General features: G+C 48.8%; 1 protein-coding gene across 1 annotated transcript in view; it reads right to left on the bottom strand.

Annotated features, from left to right (window-relative positions):
• Positions 1 to 26,153, bottom strand: part of TMEM132C (transmembrane protein 132C) — a 175,323-nt gene that overhangs the window by 22,587 nt on the left and 126,583 nt on the right. Inside the window, exon 4 of the mRNA XM_054288608.1 lies at positions 21,591 to 21,774. Within this exon, the coding sequence (XP_054144583.1) occupies positions 21,591 to 21,774 (184 nt within the window). The remainder of the gene's footprint in view (positions 1 to 21,590; positions 21,775 to 26,153) is intronic.

Genomic DNA, 26,153 nt, shown 5'->3' with positions numbered 1-26,153 from the left:
AGCCTGAAGAAAGAAAGAAGAAAAAGAAAAAACCGGCCGGGAGAAGCTGCAAAAATCAGCAGTCACTGAGAAATCCCATCTCTCAGCTTCTGCTGAAGACAGCTCGTAGCAGAGCGGCCTGGATTGGGACCAGAAAGGCGCCTCTGATCCATCCCTCGTAATCTGCTGGACGGAGAACAAGGGCCTCCAGACCACGCTGGCGACGGATTCGGTAAGAAGGCCAAAATAAAAATAATGGGGGCAACACTCTCCCAAGAACAACGGGAAATCTTATCCACCTTACAAAGTGTAGCAGAATTATATACAGAAGGGATCCCAAAGAAAGAATTAAAACAGCTGTTATTATGGGCAAGGCTCAATTACCCACTTGCAGAGACATATCTTTTGTTCGAAGTCGGGTTTTGGCAAGAGATTAATAGGCATTTATATATTTTAGCAACAAAAAAAGATGAGACAGCGTTAAAGCTACTCTCGCCGGCAAGAATCATGTTACAAGGTATTGCAGTCCAGTCTAAAAAACTGGAAAAGCAGCGAGAAGCTGCGGCACCCTCAGAGGAGGGGGCGGAGCGGCAGAGCTCCGGGAAAAAAATTGCTCTGGCTTTGAAAGGCCAGGGGGAAAGGGCTCTCGAAAAAAGAGAGCAGGAAAAAATATTAAAACCCCCGATCAAAAAATGCAACAAACCCCAAGGGCGTCCTGAAACTCCAGAGAGTGTGGAGGAGTCAGGAGCAGAAGGGGGGGAGCAGGAAGATAAGGGATCGGGGGGGGGGCCTGCTCGCGGCGAAAGCGGCGACGCGGCGGCGGCGGCGGGCGCGAGCAGCGCCGGTGAGGATGAGGACACGCCCGCGGAGGGCGAAACTCGCAAAAACCGGGGGATAGACTCACATACCAGCGCGGGGGCGGCGAGCGCGCAAGGCGGGCTGAGGGAAAACGCGCAGCCCCGGAGGGCCGCCGCGGCGGGACGCAGGAGGCGCGCGGGTGTAACGTCAGAGCCGGTGCGACGATCAGCTCGAATCGCGGGTAGAGCCGGGGTGCCGGCGGGGGAGGCGAACACAACATCAGAGGAGGAGGGGTCGGATTCTGGGACAGACCGAGGGGCGGGAACCTCGGAGGTGAAACAGGGGGGAGACGATGATGACGTCACCCTGGGGGACACCGGAAGTAGCTCAGAGAGCACGCACGCGCAGAGAGTAAGACGCGGGCGGGCCCGAGCCCGGTCCCCTGTGACGTCGCGGGTGAGGAGGGGCCGTGTTAGGGATTCTACGTCCCGCGGCTCCACACCGTCTCCAGATCTGGTGCCTTTAGTCTCGAGCCTCGGAGTTTCAGTTCCTTCCCTCCATGGGAGACGCCGAGCCGGAAGAGGAAGTAGGGTAGTCGAGATTGCACCGTCATCCGAGCCAGGGGGGCCGGTGACAGCGCCACCTAGTGGCAGGAGGGCAGAAGTGCACGACATGCCGGGTCGGCTCGGCGGAGCCACAGCGCCATCTCGTGGCGAGACTGCAACAATGCAGCAATTTTTTCCAACAATATATAAAAAGAAAAGCACCTCGAAGAAAACAATGTTAACACGACAAAGGGATTATCCATCCACTTCGGGATTTCATGAAGATGATGAAAGCTCAGATGAAGAACAGCTACAAGGGGAAGATGTCATAAGGATCACAGCATCGGAAGGTGTCCCAACATGGATGCTATCAGCAGCAGAAGCAGCAAAAAGCTTCTTGCATTCATTCGATGCAGTAAAGAAGAAATATCAACAGGATCCTCGAGTTTCCTTTTCGGATTTAGGAGCAAGGCCAAAAACCTCAAGGCAAAAAATGAGACACTATGAATCACCGATGACATCTACAACACCATTATTCATGCAAATCCCAATGGAATCTGATGAAGAGGGGTTTCAAGAGCCGGTGAAGACAATGGATTGGAGGCAAATCAGAAAAGCATTGGAAAAGGAAAAGCATTTATTCCCGGGATCAGGGGATTTGACAATGCCAGTGACATATGATGCCCAGGGACAGAATCCAAGGTGGGAAAGGATGGGTCATGAGACACTCAAAGACCTAGGGAAGGCAGCTCAGACTTTTGGGCTGAACTCACAATACTTCAAACAGCTATTAAGAGGGACATTCTCTATGTATGATCTCACACCATATGACATTCGAAGTATTGTGGCAATGATCCTCACTGACACACAGAGTCTTGTCTGGGAAAAAAGGTGGAGAAAATATCTTGCTGAGTTGCGGAACAGATACCAAGGTGGGCCGAATGCGAACCTCACAGAAGGGCAATTAGCAGGGGATCCTCCAGATGACAATCCAGGGGAACAAGCAGCGCGGCTTCCACGGAGAGTGTTAAGCGACATCAAAGAAGCAGCGCGATTGGCAATCATGCAAATTACGCCGACAGGAGCTCCGGATGTCCCGTTCTCTTGCATCAGGCAAGGTCCCACAGAGCCATTCATGTCATTCATCGACCGACTCACGCAAGCCGTGGATCGACAGGTGACAACAGAAGAAGTGAAGAGGCCTCTCTTGGAGAATTTAGCTTTCGGCAATGCCAACCCGGATTGTCAACGGGTGATTAGCACCATGCCAGGACGGCCATCCTTGGCAGAGATGGTGGAGGCATGCAGCAAGGTGGGGACGCCTCAGCACGTCGCAGCGATTGTAAAGGATGAACTAAAAGAGGAATGGGAGAAACAGCTAAAGGAACGCTCAGAAGGGCAATCAGAGGACAAGACATTGGAGAAGATGTTCGAAAAATTACTTCATCAACAGGACGAAAATATCAACAAAGTTCTTGCGGCAATGCAGAAAAGAAACAGACCCCAAGGAGGACAGTGTTACGGATGTGGGGAATCTGGGCACATGAAAAGGAATTGCCCACGGACACATATACCAACGCCAGTCCAGAGAGCGGAAAGACCAATTTGCGCACGGTGCGGAAGAGGAAGACACTCCGTGAAAGAATGTTATTCCCGGACAGATGTGGAAGGAAATCCGTTGCCGCATCCGGGAAACGGGAAATTGAGCGCGGGAAATCCCCGGCGCGCTCCGACACAAATACTGGCGGTGTCACAAGAACAGACAGGGCAGTCATCAGTGAGCGACAAGCAGATGCCCTCAGCAAAACCCTCAGTCGATTCCACAGTGACCCAGACCTCCTCCCACCAGGGGCACAGTGTGCATTGGCAGCTTCAAAACTAGTATGCTTTCTAGATGAAAGTCATGCGGAGATACCAACAGGTATCCGCGGGGACTCATACAAGAAACAAGATTTTTTGATAGTTGGACAAGATAAGTGCAGTATTCTTGGGCTCATTGTCTATCCAACAGTTGTCTCAGCAGACAAAAATACAGAGTTAACAGTTTTGGCAAGAGCGCTTCGTCCACCATTGACTGTACCAGAAAATACTGTGGTTGCGAGAGCCTTCGCACTGCCACCACATGCAGTTGGAGAGGTCATGTCAATCTTCGACGAAGAAGGTCTCCCTATGAAAGAGCATGTTGAAGTACATACAACATGGGTGAAGCACATAGGTCGAGACCGACCCACGCTCACGTGCCAATTGACATGTGGGGACAGGACAATATCGATCAGAGGTATGCTCGACACAGGGGCGGATGTAACAGTAATATCGTACATCTTTTGGCCACGCAATTGGAGCTTGGTCGCGCCATTGGGCTCTCTCTCAGGCATCGGGGGAGCATCTCTGTGTCTGCAAAGTGAGAATTCCGTCGTTGTCACGGGACCAGGAGATAAGACGGCGATCATTCGTCCTTTTGTCGTTCAAAAGCCGATCACAGTCTGGGGTCGGGACCTTTTGGCACAATGGGGCGCGAAGATCGAAATGGATTTTTAATAGGGGTCACTGCAGCACTCGCCACACTGAAGCTGACATGGAAAACAGATGATCCAGTTTGGGTGGATCAGTGGCCCCTTGAGCGGAAAAAATTGAGTGCTTTGAAAGACCTGGTCCAAGAACAATTGCAGAAGGGACACATCAAGCCAACAGACAGCCCTTGGAATTCTCCGGTGTTTGTCATCAAGAAAAAGTTGTCGGGCAAATGGAGGTTGTTACACGACCTCAGGAAGATCAACGAAGTCATAGAAGACATGGGGCCACTTCAGTTGGGACTTCCATCTGTCTCAATGATTCCCAGAGATTGGCAGCTTGTGGTCATTGACCTCAAGGATTGCTTTTTCAGTATCCCACTCCATCCAGATGATGCTCCGAGATTTGCCTTTTCAGTCCCGAGTATCAACAGGGAAACGCCTCTGCAGCGGTACCATTGGGTCTGCCTTCCACAAGGCCTGAAAAATTCTCCGACGATCTGTCAATGGTACGTGGCGCGAGCTTTGGCACCAGCACGAAAGAAATTTCCGAAGGCGAAGATCATTCATTACATGGATGATTTGCTCATCGCAGCATCAACACGACAGGAGCTGCAAGAAGCTCGTGACTGTGTGATCGCAGAGGTGCAAAAGGCAGGTCTGGAAATCAGCATTTCAAAGATTCAAGAGGTTGCACCTTGGAAATATCTAGGGTGGAAAATCTCAGAGAAAACAATAAAGCCTCAAAAGGTGGAGATCAGCACAAAGGTCAACAATTTGCATGATTTGCAACAGCTTTTGGGAGAAATCAACTGGATGAGACCAGTTTTGGGAATCACAAATAGTGACATTCCAGCACTGCTTGATCTCTTGAGAGGAGACACAGACATTCGTTCTCCCAGGACACTCACACCAGAAGCAAGAAAAGAGTTGGAGAAAATCTCGGATGCGATACAGAAAAGGCAGGCACATCGATTTGTTCCATCGTTGCCTTTTCAGTTGGCAGTGCTGGGGAAGAAAACGCAGTTCCATGGTTTGATCTTCCAATGGGATGAATCACAAAAGGACTCTTTGATAATCATAGAGTGGATTTTCCTACCGCACAGGCCCGCGAAAACGATTCTCACAGATCTGGAGATGGCAGCACAAATCATCATAAAGGCGAGAACAAGGCTGCTGACAATGGCAGGAAGAGAATTCTCAGTCATCAGGTTACCTCTGAAACGAGACTACTTCGATTGGGCAATGCAACAATCGAAAGACCTGTTAATCGCATTGTTAGCGTTCCCAGGAGCTTGCACAATCCACTTTCCCCAACACAGAATACTGCAATCGCAAATATGCTATAGAGCAAAACCACAGATAAGTGAAGAACCTTTGGACGGGATCACCGTGTTCACGGATGGCTCGGGGAAGACACACAAGTCAGTGATCACGTGGAGAGACTCAACGACAGGGGATTGGGAATCAGACGTGAGGATGGTTCAGGGCTCTCCACAAATTGTGGAGTTGGCGGCCGTTGTCCGAGCATTTCAGTTGTTCAAACAGCCTCTCAATCTGGTGACAGATTCCGCATATGTTGCGGGTGTGGTCAAGAGATTGGAGGGTTCGCTCTTGAAAGAAGTCAGTAATGAGGTTTTATACTCATACCTGACAAGCTTGAAAACACTGCTAGAGAGCAGGGAAAGGGAGTATTTTATCACACACATTAGAGCGCACACAACACTTCCAGGGTTTTTAGCGGAAGGGAATGCTCGGGCGGACAGGTTGACAATGCCCATTTTGCAAACGCTGCCGGACATTTTTGAGCAGGCAAGGTTAAGTCATGCGTTCTTTCATCAGAATGCGCAAGCACTGATGGAGTCCTTTCGTCTCACAAAGAGTCAGGCGAGGGAGATCATTAGTGCTTGTCCAGACTGTCAGCTTGTGCAGCCACCTTCTTCTACCGGGGCCATCAATCCGCGGGGGCTGCAAAGTCTTCAGTTGTGGCAAGCTGATGTCACAAAATACCCATCTTTTGGGAAGCTCAAAAATGTTCATGTTTCTGTAGATACATTCTCAGGTGCAGTCTTTGCTTCAGCACATGCTGGGGAAACAGCCGACCATGCTTGCCGACACTTTCTGCAGGCATTTGCAGCATTAGGTGTGCCTCAGGAGATAAAAACAGATAATGGTCCAACATACACAGGCAGGGTGCTTGACAGATTCCTGAAAAGATGGGGTGTCAGACACACGTTTGGTATTCCGCATTCACCCACAGGTCAGGCAATCATTGAGAGAACACATCACACCCTAAAATCCCTTCTGGACAGACAGAGAAGGGGTGAGCCAGAGGCAACACCTCACATGAAATTAAATAAGGCATTGTATGTGCTGAATTTCCTAAATAGCTCATCCTCGGAACCTGATCCACCGATCGTGAGACATTTTCTAAACAACACACAGGCAAAGCTAAGGGAAAATCCTTTAGTTTTGATCAGGAACCCAGAGACCGGACAAATAGAGGGTCCTTTCAGACTAATCACTTGGGGAAAGGGTTTCGCTTGTATCTCCACAGATCGAGGTCTGAAGTGGGTGTCAGCGCGGCACGTGAAACCATTCCGAACGCGAGAACACGAGAATGCTGATCCAAGAAGCAGAGAGACGAGTACTCAGACAGAAGTCGAGACTCGGGCTGCGAAAAACGACCCAGAAGAGAAATGAAAAGAAACTAAGGACTTTGGGGGGTTTTCACATAAAAGCAAAAAAAAGTCTTTTGGTGCAAACAGAAGGGGGAGATGTGGGATCTCAGTCTCTCAGAACTGGGGTGCAGGGTGAACAAGACCCCCCCTGGGGGGCTCGGGAGTTCTGGAATGCTGCCAGAGATGTCTGGTGGCTGGACTTTGATCCCACATGGGAGATGACATCAGTATGAGGACGGGAGGATTTCACTGGGGTGAATGGTGAAGGGACAAGTTAATTGGAGTGTGAGATACAGGGTTTAAAATTTCTGTACAGGGGGGTCGAGAGAGGTAAGATGGAGGAATTGGGGCGTGCCCTTCTCCTTCTTCTTCTTCCTCTAGACCTCCATCTTCTGTGGTGATGTTGGCACTCCGGGATTGGACCTTACTAGGGGAACACTGGTTAATAAGGGTAGAGGGTATTGGAGAAAAATGATAAATATTGTATACGTAACTCCGGGTATAAAGATAGGTGACCGCCCCAGGGGCTTTCAGTGTGTGCCCATGGCTGACTGCTGAGCAGAACTCTGTCAGGCCAAGAGAAAATCTTTTAGATAAGCAATTAATAAACACCAAGACCAAGAACAAATCTGAAGCTTCCTCTCGTCCTTTCGAACCCGGGGGCCCAAGGCCATCTTTGGGCTTTTCCCCAGACCATCTGAACAGCCCAGAAATCCCACAGAGCTACACAGATAATCCTATGGAAACAAGGGAGATCCTGGCTTTGGAACTGTCTTGGCAGCACAATGCCCAAATCCCAACAACATCTGACTGCCACTGCAGAGGCTGAGCTGCCTTTCCTGCCTGAAGATCATCTGCAAACTGTCAGGAAGGTTCTTTCTGTTACCAGGGCATCCCTTCAATGGATACAACACGTGAAGGAAATAATTACTATTTAAACGCATTTCATTAACAAATAGTGTAATTAAAGAACAAATTTCCCTCTAATGATTAGAGGAAAACTCTAGTGGTTAGGCTCAAGGAGGTATCAAAGGAGATATCTGAGAGCAAATCATTGAATTTTGTGTATAAGAAATTACTTCAAAATGTATTGACAGAATTTGATGCAAACCCACCACTGTGCAGATCTCCAAGCGTTCCTCCTCGAGCTGCTTTTACAGCTCAGAGCACCACAAAGCTCCTCTCATGTTCTGGCCACGCCTGGGTCAGGTTTATTTGGATGAAGCCACCAGCAGCAGCACTCCCTTCCCCAGCTGCAGCCACTGTGCTGCTCACAGCAAACTCTGCAGGGCTGCTTTGCACAAAAATCACCTTTCTTAGCAAGTGGAAAGAATTCCCCCAAAGCAAATGTGCTGTAGGCAACCCTAGGGCTGATTGTGCAGCAATCTCACCTTTTATTCCAGCCCTTTTCAGTCAGGGCACCTGCACTGAGGGCAGTGGGAGCTCTGCACAAAGGGCAGGAACACAAAGTGCTGCTTGGGCTGAGCTGAAGAGCAAACCTGATGTTCATCCAAGCTCTGGGTTGTAAGAAGGCAAAGCATTCAGCCATGACTGATTCAGGAACTAATTCAACATTAAATTGTGGCAGAATGAGGAAGCAAAGTGACAGCTGTTTAATTAAACTCCAAATCCGATTAGATGGTGTTATCAAGAGAAATCCATGGCAGCCTGAGGTCATGAGAATGGTCCGGCGTGCAGGCTGGAAACTCTGAGAGTGGAGTCTCCCAGGATGATGTTAATTGTGGCTCAGCATTCAGATCTGTCCCTCTCACAGGCACAGCACCTCGGCAGTGACAGACCTGTGGCACAGACCTGAAGGACTGACACACACATGCCAGCCATGCACTGATGGGGAGAGTGCCTTGGAGGGATGTGGGAAAGGGCACTTGGGCACTGCCAGCCTTAAAATGAACCCAGAGCTGTCTCACAGACACACACAGAGCCAGCCAGTGCTGCTGCTGACAGGGCGCAGTGGGGACACAGCCCACCCACCCAGGAGAGCCCCAGGAGCTGGGCTGTGCTCCCACCGAGGCTCCCCATCCCTGAGGAGCACTGACATTTGCCAGAGGAGATGTAGGAGACCTGAAGTGCCCGTGCCAGCTGCAAACACCCCAGGCAGCCCAGGAGGGGCACTGAGCTGTGCCTCAGCCCCAGCGCAGGCACAGAGCTGCTCTGTTCTGCTGTGGGGCTGGTGCGGGGGCACAGTGGGTGTGGTTCAGTCATTAATGCTGCTGAGATTACAGCCGATTAAGGAAACAACGCTGGCAGGCAGCAGACTGCGCTTATCCCCATAATCCCAGATTAACAGTAAATTATACATTGTGCTTTCTGCCAGCTGGGCCCTCTGACACCCACAGACCCTGGGTGCAGGAGGGGAAGGAATTCCGCTCTGGGAATTCTCTTCCACTTGATTCCAATACCATTGGCCCAGAACACCTCAGTCCTGCTCTTCATTTATCACTTTCTAATACAAGGGCTTTCACTTCATGAGTGATATCAGCTGCAGGAGAAATAGGGAGATGCTGTCCAGGAGTGACACCAAAAGGGGACAGCCTGCTGCCTTAACAGCATCCTCAGCCTCCAAACATGGAGAATCCAGGCTCTCCATGGCTGGAGCTTGAACCCAGGTTTCTCTCTGACTCTGAGCTGCAGGACTTGCAGCTGGGATCCAGGTTACTCCCTGACTCTGAGGTCCACTCTGCCAAGGAAAATGTCAGCTAAGGAACAAATTACTTGTGGAGAAAAACCAGGCCATTCCAAATCTATATAAGATGGGGCTCTCAGCAGCTTCTCCTGGGCTGGAGCCCTGCCAGAACTCAGTGACACTTCCTGGGGCCAGGAGCAGAGAAAGCAGAGCTGGGATGGGAATTCTGTGGGCCCAGCTCAATCCTCCCTGTGGCTTTTGTGGACAGTGTAATTTATGATCAAGATCTGAGTGTCTCTTCAGAATAGGAACTCGGTGTTCTGCAAATGCAATGCCCTTTTCATCAAGGATCCTGTCTCTGCTCAGTCTCCACATTAAGATAAATCTTAATTACTGGCCCCCTCCATTAGCAACAAACCATTCAGTTCTCTTCCCTGCTTGCACAGTTTTCAAATACCCTGCTAGTGGAATTTCTGAGTCCTGATAAATTACACTCTGCAGACAGAAAAGGGGGATGCAGAATATATTAAGAGACAGGGATGCAGAGAAATATCTCTGGATCCTTGGATGACTAATCCCCACTTTCCTCCAGTGAATCCATCCTGTTAGCATCCAGACGTGCAGGAGAAGCATCACCCATGATTACTTTGATTCAGCAGATGCAGACTGTGTTGCTAAATGTAATTCCATAATCTGTCACAGTGAGCATCCCTTGCAAAGGAAGAAGGGACTGGAGCACCTCATTGCTTGGTTCTGCCTGCAGGTGGTGACAGGCAAGGCTGGCACTGCCCAGGTCACCCTGACCCAGGGCCAGGGACAGAGCTCTGGGCTCTACCCACGTTATTGTGACAGCAGGAGTTTTGTAATTGTGAACAAAAAGGTGAAATCCTATCAGCGTTCCACGTGAAAAGGGCAGAAATGTTTCTGGCCAGCAGGGAAAGCAGCAGTGGGCACACCCTGGGTTGGGACCTTTCCCAAAGGGACAAATCCTGAGAAATTCTGCGGTAAATTCTGCTGGGAATGCCCCTCGTGCAGAGCTGATGGGAAAGGGATCGTCCTGGCAGCCAGGGCAGCGTTCTGTCCCTGCTGAGGGGGACAGCAGCCCTGGTCTCATCTCCAGCTCTGGAGCCAGGGGGAACAAAGAACCCGAACAGCCAGCAGGTCCAGAGAGGCAGGAGCACAGAACCCAGAACCACAGAGACACAGAACACGGAACCCCAGAGACACATAATCCAGAAACACAGAACCCCAGAACCACATAACCCAGAACCCCAAAACCACAGAACCACAGAACCCAGAACCACAGAACCACCATGCCTCTGAAGCTCCTGTCACTTCCTCCACGTCTGAACAACTGAGAATCAAATTCAGATTTCTTTTAACAAATTGGTTTCAGAAGTAAATATTTACTTCACTGTGTTTGTTGTACTAACTTTATCATATGCAGTTCATAAAACCAATTCAAAACTTAATTTTGGAGCTGTAGGAGTTTGCCACAGGCACTGAGACTAACCAGGAAATCTTATTTCCTCTCCCTTGTGAAATAAGGATCTAAGCACTTGCATTAATATTTCTACCAGTAAAGTTCCCCTGCCTGAATGTGAATTCATTATTTCTGTAAAAGCAGCCCCATCCGGGCTCCACGTGCCAGTGCTGAGCAGAGACTGAGGGGAGAGCTCCTACAGCAGAGCACCCGGATCAGCTGAACCCCAGCACACCTGGGGGAACTCCTGAGGATTCTCTGCCTTGCTGGAGCTGGGGCACCAAATCCCACCAGGAACAGCTCAAATATTAAATAATATTAAATAATATTAAATAATATTAAATAATATTAAATAAAGAAATAAAATTAATATGGAAAACCCAACTCTTACACCAAAGCTGCTTTCTGTTGGCTGAACAGCCATGCCAGGGTTCAGGGGCCAGTCTGCATTTGCAAAGAGAGATGGCATTTCCTGCTGGGTGGAGGAAGGGTCTGGAACTGAAAAGGACTTCAAAGGAAACAATTCTGGAACCTATTAAAACTTAACAAAAACCTTTCAGGACAACTGCAGGAGATGGGAAACAGAACCCCATATTTCATCTTCCTGTAACCACTTAAAATACCGAATAAGGACATAAAAGTGACTGGAGAAGATGGGAAGCAGAATTCTACATTTTAATTCTCCAAGCATATACATCAACTAAAAAAAACCCCAGATTTTTTAGAAGATGCTTATTTGTAACACAGGAAACTACCTGCTCCTCTTTGTGCCATTTCAGTCCTCACTTTCAATATTTAACTAAATTGACTCAGAAATGAAAGCACTTACATAGGAAACATTATCTAGAGAGAAAAAATTGTAGTTATGGCTGGAAATGTGAGTGATTACCTGAGATATTCCAACTCCAGCACCATAACTGGCTCTTTTTAGCATAGGAAATGGGGACAGATGAAAATGAGTGAAGTGGCAGGTTAAAAGCCCTTATTCTGAGCCCAACACACTTGAGAACCATTGCTGCTGCTGCTTCAGCGCACTGCTGCTCATGGACCCAAGTACACTTGCAGGTACTTCTGAGCACACTTACACTTGATAAAACAAGCAGTAAATTGTCCTAAGTTCTCTTGAAAACTTCTGTTTTCATGCATTTATGCAGGGCATGAATTAAACACATTTAATTTCTGGCAGATGTATGAAAACACCTGCAGCATGTAGCCATACACAGAATTTTCATCTGCTGAGCGCCCTCAGACAAGCGCTTGGGAAACTGAGTGGAGGAAACACATGAAGAGCATTGACTTGAGGGTGTGAGGGTGATCCGAGCTCTGCCACTGAGCTGAAGGGATTTTAAACGCCTCATGCACTTCAAGGATGAGGTCCCAAGGACAATTTCTTGTTTTAAAGAACTGGGGTGATACAGGGATGGTTTTTATGGCTGCTCTGGAGGTTGTGAACTTGTTTTATTTGGGTAGATTAATATGCCATGGACTATTAATGAGCTGCTTTCTCCTTCTCATAGACAGAGCTCATGCCCTGCAAGCTCCTGAACTCCTCAGTTCATGGCTGTGCACTTGCTCAAGTCTGGGGATGTCAGAGCCCTGCTCAAACCACAGTGGAAGTGAAGCAGGCAGCTTCTGCTTCAGTATTTCACTTTCATTTACCCTGGTTTGAAATCAGCAAGAGGAATTTTCTACTCGCTCCTTTCTTATTCTGGCTGTACAGTTTTAATTTTTGATAAGCAAAATCTGTAACAAAAATGCCATAAACTTTTAAAAAAGTGGTCCTAAACATGCAGAAAATAGTAATTATTATTTCCTATCCTTGTACCTAGATCATTTTTCCTTTTCAAATAGTTTATTGATTCCACTGACTTCACAGCAGCTCTACATAAGCAAAGCACACAGAGGGCAGGAACAGGATTATTGCATTAATGGGAGCAGATACTGTACAGACATCAGGAACTCAGTGTGGTTAAAAAGATGAGAGAGTGACACAGGAAAATCAAATTATTGATCAGACACACGTCTGATAGACTGGTGAGCCTTATAGAAACCAAACCTGGCATACATCTAGAAGTAGGAAAATTAAATATATACAGTATGTATAACCACAGATGCAATTATTTCCCCCCTCCTCAAGCAGAAACAAGTTTTACCTTCAGGGGCTGCTTGTCCAGACCCTGCTGGAGGCTCCTGGCTGGAGAAGCATCCTTGAAAGGGTCATTGTGTAAGTCAGGGATATGACAGACCAAGGCACCAAAGCCATTTGTTTAAGGCACATTTTCTGTGTTAGTGTAACCTGGAGCAATCCCAGCGACCATTAACTTTATCTGAGCATCTCACAGCAACTTCCAGCTGAAAGAGGCTTGAAAAAAGATCAGTGTGCTTGAGAGCTTGGCCTTTTTTCCAGCTCTATTGGATGGCCTGATAAAAGACATCACCTCTAGCCACAAAGCTGGCTCCACTTATGGAATTACTCTGATTTTTCACTCCTCAGGGCTAGGACTGCCCTGGCAGTGCTGGAGCAGGGGAGGCAGACCAGCATCCCCAGTTAAGCAGGGAATTTTCCTTCCCAGAGAAGCAGAATGATGCTGTACAAAATGATGCTGTACAGAATGATGCTGTGAGCCAAACCCTGCACTGTAACTCAGGAAATCCATGTCCATGCCCATTGTGGAGATGAGTTAACTGCAGTGGCCCGAGCCACAGGGCCAGGAGAGGCAGGACCCAGTGCAGACAGACATGTGGCTCCCACCCCGCCAGACAATTCCTATTTTTGCTGTCAGAGCTCCCAGGGCTCAATGAGCAGCCCGTAATTGGGATGAGGTAAGGGCAGCGAGGAGGAATGGCTGAGTCTGGAATTTATTTACTCCCACTCCAGGCTGGTTCCTGCAGCTCGCAGGCAGCCTTACAGCGTATGCCTGAGGGTACCTGTGCCAGCTGGCAGCTCCTCCCAGCCCTGCTTTTCCACACTTCCAATTGACATTTTGTCCCAGCTCCAGAGGGAGGCTCCTCTGCTGGCCCCACCAAGCAGCAAGCTGTGTAAAACTCCCCAAAAAAAGGCACAGAGAGCCTGGACACAGCGATGCTGAGGAGCCAGGGCTGAGACGGATGGCTCTGCTCTCTGCTGCTGACATCATCTGAGCAGCAGGAGGCTCCTGCCTTCTGTCAGCTCCCCAAAAGCAGAGCTCAAGAGCACAGAGGTTACAGCCAGCCTGGCCCTCGGCCAGCCCAGAGCTGCTCCAGAGCACAAAGGGAAGGGAATTCACCTTTAAACCACACAGAGGTGATTTCTGCCCGCGCGCTGCTCCCCCAAGCTACGTCCTGGTAAAGCCTGGTTTATGCAAATGGAAATGAAAGTGTTGTGCCAGGGTAAAAAATGTCCACATTACAGAAGGAATGGAGATGGAGTGGCTCTCCCTGGCACGGCACACCGAGAGGGGAGCTCAGTAATGAAGCTCAAGGCTTGAGCTGCAAGCAGCAGTTTGGGGGTAGAAGGTGTAAATAAATGTGCAATTCTGCAGAGCCATGAGTTTGTGAGCACATTACGGGGTGCACTAACACTCTGCTGTGCCTCTCAATGCTGAATTTACAGGCTAATGCTTCCCTCTGTCATTTCCTCAAACTTCCCAGTGAACTTGAGTTATTTTTGCACTTATTCAGTTTAAGCAAAGCACTCATTGCACAGGCTCCAAAGGACACAGAGCTCTGCTCCTACAGACCTTGGGGAGCAGAGCACAGCACAGCCTCTCCTCTGGCACTGACACTCAGCATTCAACAGTCACCTCCTGCAATTAATAAAACTGCACTGTTGCTATTTTTCGCTAATAGAGGATTTCCAAAAGCAAATTACAGCCATAAATTACATCATTACAGCCTCTATTATTGTTCTGTGGAGTAACAAATCTTGCAGAAAGACAATCAGCACTGCTAGGGGGAAAAAAAATACAGAGGACAAATCAGATGATTGGGACCTGATTAAAATTAATATCAGTGGTACTTTTTTTCCATTTGCCTGCTGAAATTCCCTCTCTCACCAGCGTGCAGGTGGTCATGCCATGGTGCTGGAGCATTAAATATTAGGCATGATTTGTTTCTGAGGGGAAAGTCCAGTGTTTGTGTGGATTCCCTTTGCAGTTTAACTGGGGACTAAGGACACCCCACAGCAATGGGGCCATAAGGGCTGGGCTGGGATTCCCTCAGCAGATGGGATCACATGGAGAGCTGGGGCATGTTTTAAAGGGGTTTTTATGGTGAGGTTTGGTGAGGCTCTGGTAGCCCTCTGGTTCTGGGGTTATGGATGAATCCAATGCCATCCCCACTGCTGCTCCCCTCCAGCAGAGGAGAGCCAGAAGCAGAGGGCAGCTCTGTCCCCTGCACTGTGCTCAGCCCTGCCCTGGCTCCTGTGCTTCATCTCCCTCAAGCAGAACCAGTGAGTTTGAAGTGCAGATTGTGAGTGAATTCCATGACAAACATCCCCAGTGATGAGCACCTGTCTGGATAATGAACTGTAAACTCAGAGCAGGGCACGGCAAACACACAACAAGAGCAAATTGGAGGTGAAAAGTTCCTGGGTTTTCAAGGTGTGGGGGCAGTTCATTAAAACACTGAGCCTTATAAACGTCATGGTGAAGTTTTAACCCCATGCTCCCTCATTACATCCCATTAGAGTGAGGCATTTTCTGCTGTCTCCATCGTTCCACTGTCCAAGCTGGAACACCTCAGAGATCATCAATTACAGTTCAGCCTGAACAATGCACACTTCTGCTAAGCAAACATTTAAACATTTCACCTGCGGGAGGAGAGTGAGGCCTCCCCCAGAAATACCAGAACTCTCTTTACAGATCAAAACCATCATTGGAAACTGCCAATGAAGAGAAATCCCTTCTGGTTTTGTGTATGGGTCACAGCTATCCCACCTCAGCTCAGCTGGCTGAGACACTGCTCTGTTTGCAGCTGCCACCTCCTGGGAGTGACAGCATGAGGAGCTGCAGGCCATTTACCCTTCAGGGAAAACCACAAAAAATAAAATAAAATAAAATAAAATAAAATAAAATAAAATAAAATATAAAATAGAATGAAATGAAATGAAATGAAATAAAATAAAATAAAATAAAATAAAATAAAATAAAATAAAATAATGCTTGCTGTCTGGAGTTAGTTTGGACAGTGGATGTGTATTTACCAGTTAAGTCCAGACAATCCCCTGTTAGCTATAGTTAATGAGAAAACTCAAGTTTAGGGAGAACTGGTGCATTATTCCAGAGGAGAAGGCACGACCCAGCCATGGAGGCTGCTGGGTGCCATTTCCTGTGCCACATAGGCCATGCCAGGCTCTCCCAGCTGTTTCCTGCTCCCCAGCCCTGGCAGCAGCAGCAGCTCTGTGCTCAGCAGTGCAGCCAGAGCAGCCCCTGCTGCAGAGCTGGCCATGGCTGAGCTCTGCAAAGCCTGAACTGCAGACTGATCACCAGTGAGGAACCCCCTGCCCTCCACTCCAGCTCTCTGCCAGCTGCAAACATCTGCCAGCAGCGGCCTCTGGAGCCGCTCTGCCCCTGCTGGCAGTGCCCTCTGCCCTCCTCCCTCTGCCCTGGGCTGGGCACAGTGCTGAGCAGCTCCGGCACCAAGGCCAGCCCTGGAGAGTCCTCCTGAGCGCAGCTCGCTCTGCTGGCGCGTGTGGCAGCTGCAATATTGCCTCTGTGGCTGCGTTAAACAGCCCGAATTTAAATCAGCTGTCACTTCAAATATGCACTGCTGTCTAAGATGTCTTCTTCTGGTGGGGCACTACCACAGAGCTGAAGCAACACTTCAAACAACCCCCAAAATACACCACAGGACAACACAGCCTCCGGATTTCACACATTACACAGTGCAGTGCCAGGAGCTGGCCCAAGTGTCCCCCTGGCAGCCCTGCTGTCCCTCCTTTCCCCTTCAGGAGCTCAGTTCCACTGAACCCTGGCCCAGCCCCCGACTTGGATCAGCTGGGCTCACACAGAATTCTCCAGAGGTTTCTGACACTCCTCTTCCAGGGGAGCATTCTGGCATCAGCACACCCAGCAGCCAATAACTTACTTTGTGTCTCCCTGCACATTCTTGATGTTCTGCAAGGTTTTGTTTGCTTAGCAGGCTTTGCCTCCTGTCAAGATTAAGAAGCATCTATTAAGCCTCATATTAACATTTCTCAGAGATCTTTGAAAACCTGGACGTTAGCTGGCCCCACCTCTCCTCAGCATCTTAAAAATCCCAAAGTAATCCATCCCACAGCACTGTCAGATTGGAGATGCTCAAGAGGAAATTGCACATACTCATAGAAAATGGCATTCAGCTTGGACCAAGGGAAATACTCATTGCAGCCAGCTGGGACAGCCTCACTGGTCCATTCTCATTTCCTGCAAAGGTTGGGCTCAATGTGACTGTGTAAAGCAGGAATGCAGTAAATGGAGGGAAACAGAAGCTGGAGGCAAAGTGCAAGGGCTGCAGAAAGGATCTGTGGGACTCAAAAAGGCAGAGTTAAATTGAGTAATTTTGGGTTCTTTATGCTGTCTGCACCTTCTGACCAATTTGAGATCAATGAACAACAGTTTGTCCGTGTTCTGCTTTTGTTTCCTGATGGGCAGGCAGCACAAAAAGCCAATTCTCCCCAGATAAGTGAATCAATCAGCACTGCAGGTCCCAGTCCCTGTGTGACACGGTGCTTTACACTGGCAGGTGCAGAGCCCTCAGCTGATATCAACAATTTCTGCACAATTAGTGCAATTCCATCCCCCCAAACCTGAAGGAAGCAATGCTGTCCTTTAGAGCAGCCTGCACTGGGGCAGGGGGAGGCACAGGAGCATCTCTGTGTGTCCCTTCACACCAGGGCATTGGGACTCTGCTCTTCCACACTAACTCTGAAATCTCCTGACTTCAGGTTCTGCTCAGGGCTGCAGAGCTGATCCAAGCTGTCCCAGTCAGCACTATTAATAGAATAGCTCCATTTTGCATAAAATAAATTTCCCAAGCTCACAGTATTTATTTCATGTGAGTCATAACTGAATTATCTGAGACAATACCTGTCAGCTGAAAAGTCTGACACGTGGATGATCTGTTTGTTCATTTGTTTGTTTGTGATAAGCAAATCAGGAAATGGATTTTTCCTTCTGGAAAGCTCCTCTGTGCCTGTTGCCTCCACTTCACCAAAGAGTGAAAGATGAACCAGAGTGAGAATTCTGCACTTGTGTGCCCTTGAACTAGATAGAGCTTTATGGTGTGAACTCACACACTGTGCAGGGATGAAAACTCTATTTATTCAGGTCCATATTTTAAAATGGTATTGCAGGGACTTCATTACAATGAAATACCTTAAAAATTCCTTCCCTTAGGGAACAGCAGACATAAATGTGTATATAAAACAACAGTGCTTTGGGAGCTACGGTTTTGATCACTCTGTTTTAATGGAAAGCCAGTTAACAAGCACACATAAAACTGTCAAAAAGTGGTTTTGGCTGAGTCACAGCTCTGCAGTGGGTGCTGCAGCAGGAGCACCAACACTGTGAGTTCAGAATGCACAGAAACACACAAACCAAGCACCACGAGCAAAAGGCACATGAGGAACTGCAGTGCCTGATGGGCAGCTGACAGTCTCAGCCACACACTGACGCTGGCACTGCCAGGGTACTGTGCGTGCACACTGGACACTGGACCAAGCAGAGCTCACAGGATGTTCTTCCACAGGGGAAGGACTCAGTTTGTACCAGGGTGCATCAGCTCCCATCAGCAGATGGAACTGCTGATTTACCCTACCATTGCTCCACTGAGCCAAGCCCTACCAGGCTATTTTAGAATTTCAGGTTCAGTTCTTGCTGACAATGTCAATTCTTTAATCTCTTTCAGAACGCCATAGCAACAGTTGCACTAATCTTTTGAAGACCACTTGGTTTTCATCTTACAACTCTTTCTGTAATGTAATCAGGCATAGGGCAATAAAAGATACATGATCTTTCTTGCTTCATAAGTTTGGAATGGCTCACAGGAGACCAGCTCTAGTCCATGGGTCAGAGCAGCCTTTATCCAAGTTCCACCCAAAGCAGAGAAAAGTTTGCTCAGAGACTTTCCAGGTGTCCCTCAGAGCAGGGCAGGACCTGAGCAGCCCCACAGCTGGGACACTGCAGTGTCCTTGGGCAGCTCCTTCTCCTGCTCACCTTTAAAAATGTGCAGTGACAGCTTTGACTTTGCATGTCTGCAGCTCTACCCTGGAACGCTCCATGCTTAAATCAACAAAATGTCCTTTCCCCAGAGGATCACAAAGCCCCCTTGCTGCTCAACACTGAGATGTCGTTCCTGGACACAGCCTGGTGCTGCTGTGCTGGGCAGGGCAGACACAGCCTCTGGGCCAGGGTCACCCCTGTGCTTGCAGGGACTCCTGTGCTGAGCAGGAGCTGCCAGGCAATCAGCTCAGCTGGAGATTAATGCCTGCACGAAGGGAGCACCCTGGCTGGGTGTGCAGGGTTGGCTGGGAGAGAAGTGAAATTCCCTTTATCTACAACATCCTGCCAGTAAAGCCAATTGTGCTCTGCTGCTCCATCCAGCTGCATTCTGTTAACACAGTGGATTTTGGCTCTGGCCAAGTGTTATCACAAGGCACAGCAAAGAGATAAACACAAGAAAGCTTTGTGGAGAGAAAGGTTTAATGATTTCATTGTTTGAACCCTCTCTTTGAACCCACAGTGCCCACTGGCAATCTGCTGGGAATAAAGGATCTTGCCTTACATGATTTATACAACACTAAACTCGTCCTTTTAGACCTCCAGTTCTTACAGGAACCCTCGCAGGCAGATGAATTTTAATGCAGGACAGACACAAGTCTGCAAGAACCCTGTATGCAAGTGCAGAGGCATCACATCCACCCTGACAGGAGATATCAGAATCTCCATTCCCTCAGATATGGAACACAGAGAGAAGCTGATGAATTCTTTCATGAAAAGAGCAAGAAGACACAAAGTCTGCCAGCAGACACATGTCTGTTGTTTGGCAGTGGAAGGCATCTATCTCAAACTAAAATCTGACCACAAAAATTCTGCTTCATGCACGTTCTCCAGCCCTTAGAGGGCAGATGCTCCAATAAATACTCCCTGTTCAAGCTGACAGGTAATGAGGACAATTATTTCCCCCTCAGATCTGGAATGCAGTGCAGCCTTTCTGCTGACTTAACAGACTGTGGGTCAGGAAATTGCTGGCCATGACCTCATTTGATATGAGCAGCAGTTTCACTCTTCAAAGGGGAAGAATATATTGAAGACTGGGACTTCCAGGAAATAATACTCATCTAATTATCTGCTGAACATTGTCCAAAGAAAAGGCTGCCAGAACTGTGCCACCAAGATGATGCACTGGAGGGACAACATTCACAAGAAGCACAGAGCAATGTCTAACTCTTCTTCCAAATCCTGAGCAACAGAAAATAAAATGCCTGCCCAACAACAGCACAGCTGACATGCTGGAGCATCCAGTGAAATTCCTTATTTTCCAAAACCCCTGAACAGAGAGAGCAGATTTTAACACAAACCATTTACCCACAAGAAAGTCTGCACTTCATCGTTCTTAAATATACCATTGAGGCTATTATTGTTTTCTAGTTTTGACCTCAAACCACAAGTTCCTACACTATTAGGTCATCAAGCAGAAGAATCAGTATCAGCCTCAGCCTATCAAGGACCAAGCAGCCTGGCCTTCAGCAGGAGGTCATTGAGGCCCTAACGAGTTGCAAGTTCAAGGTAATGAGAAAAAATCTACCGGGTTTTATGGGAAAAGCCAAGAAACGGAGGGTTTAAACATGAGGGAGATGGTTGAAGAGGCAGCATCCTTTCCTCTGAGAATCCTTTCCTCTGAGCATCCCTCCCCTCTGAGCATCCCATCCCTCTGAGCATTCCATCCCTCTGAGCATCCCTTCCTCTGAGCATCCCTTCGCTCTGAGCATCCCATCCCTCTGAGCATCCCATCCTCTGAGCATCCCTTTCCTCTGAGCATCCCTTCCTCTGAGCATCCCTTCGCTCTGAGCATCCCATCCTCTGAGCATCCCTTCGCTCTGAGCATCCCTTCCTCTGAGCATCCCTTCCTCTCAGCATCCCTCCCCTCTGAGCATCCCATCCCTCTGAGCATCCCTTCGCTCTGAGCATCCCTTCCTCTGAGCATCCCATCCCTCTGAGCATCCCTTCCTCTGAGCATCCCTTCGCTCTGAGCATCCCATCCTCTGAGCATCCCTTCCTCTGAGCATCCCTTCGCTCTGAGCATCCCTTCCTCTGAGCATCCCTTCGCTCTGAGCATCCCATCCCTCTGAGCATCCCATCCCTCTGAGCATCCCTTCGCTCTGAGCATCCCATCCTCTGAGCATCCCTTCGCTCTGAGCATCCCATCCCTCTGAGCATCCCATCCCTCTGAGCATCCCTTCGCTCTGAGCATCCCATCCCTCTGAGCATCCCTCCCCTCTGAGCATCCCTTTCCTCTGAGCATCCCTTCCTCTGAGCATCCCTTCGCTCTGAGCATCCCATACCTCTGAGCATCCCACCCCTCTGAGCATCCCTTTCCTCTGAGCATCCCTTCCCTATCAGTATTCTTTCCCTCTGAGCATCCTTTCCTCTGAGCATCCCTCTCCCGTGGGGTCAGTGCAGCACCTGGGTGCTGTGCCCAGGGTGAGGATGGTTCCTGTTCTGTGGGGTCAGTGTAGGGTGCTGTACACAGGGTGAGGATGTTTCCAGAGGCAGTGGCCGGGCAGGGAGCGCTCCCTGCTGAGGCTGAGCTGAGGCTGAGGCTGAGCTGAGGCTGAGGCTGAGCTGAGGCTGAGCTGAGGCTGAGGCTGAGGCTGAGGCTGAGCTGAGGCTGAGCTGAGGCTGAGCTGAGGCTGAGCTGAGGCTGAGGCTGAGCTGAGGCCGGCCCTGCCTGGCTCAGCACGGGTGGGCACGGGCTGCGAGGGGCTCTTACCATGGCCAGGGGCACGATGCCCACCAGGTCCTTCTGGCAGATGAAGATCTCGGCCAGGGCGGGCTCGGAGGAGCCGTGCTGGGGGTACTCCACCTGCCAGCTGATGGGCTGCGTGCCCGACAGGCTGCTGAAGCTGGCGATCTCAAACTCCAGCTGCACGACCTCGTGGAACAGGCTGGTGCTCCTGGGGACAGCAAACAGAGCCATTACTGGGGTGCGGGGCTGCTCAGGGGAGCCAGCTCATCACTGCAAGCTCAGGTGTTTATTCAGCACTTCTACTAGACTTTATCCAATCTACAACTGCCTCAGAGCACACAAACTGGAATTATCCAAAATTATCAAAGCTTCTGCTATGGGCGCTGTGGAGGGATGGAATTCCAGGTTATTGTAACACACTTATTCCATTCCAAGTTCTCTTTGATTTTTCAAGTATGTTTCATACTCTGAGTTGGATCTGAACTCCGATAAACCAAAGTTAAGGCCAGTGCAGCTCATGCAGGCTGAGAGCCCAGAATTGCTGCAGCCAAAAAGAAAACCAAGGTTTCTTGTAGATGTCCACCACCAAAATCACAGAAATCCTCAGCAATCAGTGCTGAGGATCACAATCAGAAGCTCAGTGTAACCAGTGTGGGGAAGCCACTAAACAATTAACAGGATTAAATGAAAAAATGACAATTTTAGTCTAACCTTAGAGGTGCTCCCTGGAAATTAAAATTTCAGGCAGCTGATACCAAACAAAGAAAAAACCTGTGGCAGGTAAAATATACCACAAACTTAGTAAGCAAATTTGAAAAACAAATATGAAAAGACATGCTGGAAATGTTTCTCCTCATATTAAATTCTGTAACTACACCAGAACTAATAAGAATATATGAAAGACATTTGCTGGACTGGCTGCTGGCTTAATTAAAAATAAAAAAAGGTTGAAATCCCCTTCATTAGAAATTATCCATTAAATTCCCTGGAACTGTCCAAATGCCTTCCCACAGTGTCAATATTCCACTGAAAATTCCTGCAACCCAACCCTAGCTGAAATGATTTGAAAATGAAGGGAATGACAGGTAACTTCCCAGCTCAGTAACCCAATGCCAGCCTCATCACACCTTTGCCTGCATTCATCGTGTAACAGCTCCCATTTTTCCTCTCTTTTTTACATACAATACATGAAGGCCCATTTCTGAGAAAACCCATCAAGAACTGATCATGTACAAAGCACTTACATTCTCAAGTGCTAGACTTCCTTTCTCCCTCTGAACTGAAATCACCGTTTTCTGCTACTTAAGACATATTCTGTGCTTTACTTTGCATGATTACTTTGAAAGCAAATGGTTCCCCTGATAATTATTATTTTGATTATGGGTTTTCATTTGGATGGCTCCCTCTGAAAAGTCTTAATACTACCTAACGCTTGAAATTTATTTCCTTGCTGTTTTCTTGCTGTGTCAAAAGAGAGACATTGAGCACGTTTGTGACAGTGGCACATTTCCTGCCTGCATTCAGAGAGTGATTTTGGGCAGTGATGTGATGGATGGATGGGTTTAGCAATTCATAACTCAAGCCCAGCCTACTGCCACTTGAAGAGCTCCTACTAAATAAATCTCACAGCCTGTAAATAGGAGGCAGCTGCAGTGACTGGGGTTTGCACTCTTCTGGGACAGCTCCCAGTGAACACACGCTGCGGGAACTTGGTCATTTATGTGCAAACAGGAGCACAGGTGAACACACACTGCAGGTGAACACACACTGCAGGAATTTGGTCATTTATGTGCAAACAGGAGCACAGGTGAACACACACTGCAGGTGAACACACACTGCAGGTGAACACACACTGCAGGAATTTGGTCATTTATGTGCACACAGGAGCTCAGGTGAATACACTGCAGGAATTTGGTCATTTATGTGCACACACGAGCACAGGTGAACACACACTGCAGGTGAACACACTCTGCAGGTGAACACACTCTGCAGGAATTTGGTCATTTATGTGCACACAGGAGCACAGGTGAACACACTGCAGGAATTTGGTCATTTATGTGCACACACGAGCACAGGTGAACACACACTGCAGGTGAACACACACTGCAGGTGAACACACACTGCAGGAATTTGGTCATTTATGTGCACACACGAGCACAGGTGAACACACACTCCAGGTGAACACACTCTGCAGGTGAACACACACTGCAGGGAATTCAGTCATTTATGTGCACACAGGAGCACAGGTGAACACACACTCCAGGTGAACACACAGTGCAGGTGAACACACACTGCAGGGAATTCAGTCATTTATGTGCACACAGGAGCTCAGGTGAACACACTGCAGGAATTTGGTCATTTATGTGCACACAGGAGCACAGGTGAACACACTGCAGGAATTTGGTCATTTATGTGCACACACGAGCACAGGTGAACACACACTGCAGGTGAACACACACTGCAGGAATTTGGTCATTTATGTGCACACAGGAGCACATGTGAACACACACTCCAGGTGAACACACACTGCAGGTGAACACACACTGCAGGGAATTCAGTCATTTATGTGCACACAGGGGCTCAGGTGAACACACACTGCAGGTGAACACACACTGCAGGTGAACACACACTCCAGGTGAACACACACTGCAGGAACTTGGTCATTTATGTGCACACATGAGCACATGCAAGGACACCTGAATCACCTGAGCTGCAGTGTGCATTTGGCTGCTACAGGCACCACTGTGCCCCAGATTAATGACACCTGAAATGACATTATTTGCACCATTTCTAGTTCTGATTCTTAGTAACTGGCAGACAAAAAGTATTTCCATGTGATTGACCATCCCAGTGCTTTCACTCCCACCAAATGGAGAATAAATCTTTGCACACATCAGAGCTGCTCCAAGAGCTACTGAACTCCAGGAAAGGTCTGCAGATGAAGAAGTTTGCCTGCATTTCCCCAAAGATCCTCTGCAATCTTTCCAAGAGAAGCCCCACAGCTCTGCTGGCAGCTCCAGAGAGCTGCAGGAGGGACCCTGCAGGTGGGGAGGAGCTCATTCCCAGCCAGCCCTGACTCCCAAACCTCCTCTCCCTTCCCTGAGTGCCCCAGCCCTGCTCCAGGACTCAGGAGGGGCTGGGGACACTCTCAGCCCATTGGAAGGCTGGCACAGGTAAGGACCAGATCTGGGTTTTGCCAAATCTTTTGGTTCTGGTGTCACTGGCCAGCACAGCACTGGGTTCTGGAATGGTCTTCAGCATCCTAACACCATCCTGCACCTGAGGCCTGGTTTGGTGAGTTATTCTGGGACAGAAATCACTGTTATCACCTTTTACAAAACACCTCCAAGCTGGCATTTCCAGTCCTCCCCAGCACCGGTGTCCTGAGCTCTCCTGGCCAGGTGTCCCCTGGCCCATGACAAACACAGGCTGCTTTAGTGGTGGAGGGCCATAAAAATGGTACCAAAATCCATCTACAGTTCTCTGATTAATGCTAAAGTACTTTTTTCTGTAAAGCATGAGATACAAAAAATGTCAAAAAATGTGCATGGTGCAAGACAAAGCTTTTCTTGGTGCTGTTCCAGGCTGACCTGCACCAACATCCCAGAGCCTGCATCTGTGAGAGATGCTCCCCCCACAGCACAGCAGCCTTGGTGCAATGTCACACCAGCATCACTTTCCTCCTTCCCTCTCCTCACAGAGCAAACAGAGACCAGCAACAGCTGGGAAAGCATCCACTTGAAAACAAATCTGCCTTCAGAGATGTGTAATGGCTGAGGAAGAAATGCTTCTCCTGAAGCACATTTAATGTTCAGAGCTTGTTCACTGACTGAAACAGCAGTTCCTTAATATCCAGCATTTAGGAGTGCTCAGCAGCCGGAACAGCAAGTAATTATAAAACTTTTCTAAAGTACACAGCACGCAGTGATTGCAAATGAAGCTTCCTCAAGGAAGAGCTTCCAAGGAATTGCTCCAGGGTGGATAGATGAGTCTAATTTGATTGGATTGAGAGCTCCCCTGGGCCAGGTCGCTCCTTGGATGTATTTGAATTTACGGAAATGCAAATCACTCATGGCCAGACTGGAGCACGTGCTGGCACAGGGGACTGGGGGCTCCTCTGGATGTGCTGAGCAGCCCTGGCAGGGTGGGTGTGGGCAGGAGGCACCAGCAGCAGCTGAAGGCACAGCTCCTCCCTGCTGGGGCATGGGCATGGTCAGGGATTGAAGGCACAGCTCCTCCCTGCTGGGGCATGGGCATGGTCAGGAGATGCTGAGGAGATGCTGATGCTCACAGCTGGGCCTGCAGGTCAGGGATTGAAGGCACAGCTCCTCCCTGCTGGGGCATGGGCATGGTCAGGAGATGCTGAGGAGATGCTGATGCTCACAGCTGGGCCTGCAGGTCAGGGATGGGGGAATGCACTCCTGGCAGGGGCTGGCAGCAAATGCTGCCCCAGGAGAATGGGCACAGAGCCCCTGCATGCCTCTGAGCAGCACAGTTTTGGGAAAAGAAGGTGGAATGGAAATGTTCTGTTAATGGAAAGATAATAAAAGATGCATAAAAGGCAAAACAGAAGTGACATCAGGAGAA

Source organism: Melozone crissalis, unplaced genomic scaffold (assembly GCF_028551555.1).
Source record: "Melozone crissalis strain CALT ecotype California unplaced genomic scaffold, PUWL_Pcris_2 ptg000063l_1, whole genome shotgun sequence".
NCBI lineage: Eukaryota > Metazoa > Chordata > Aves > Passeriformes > Passerellidae > Melozone > Melozone crissalis.
This window is presented reverse-complemented; position numbering and strand designations above follow the sequence as displayed.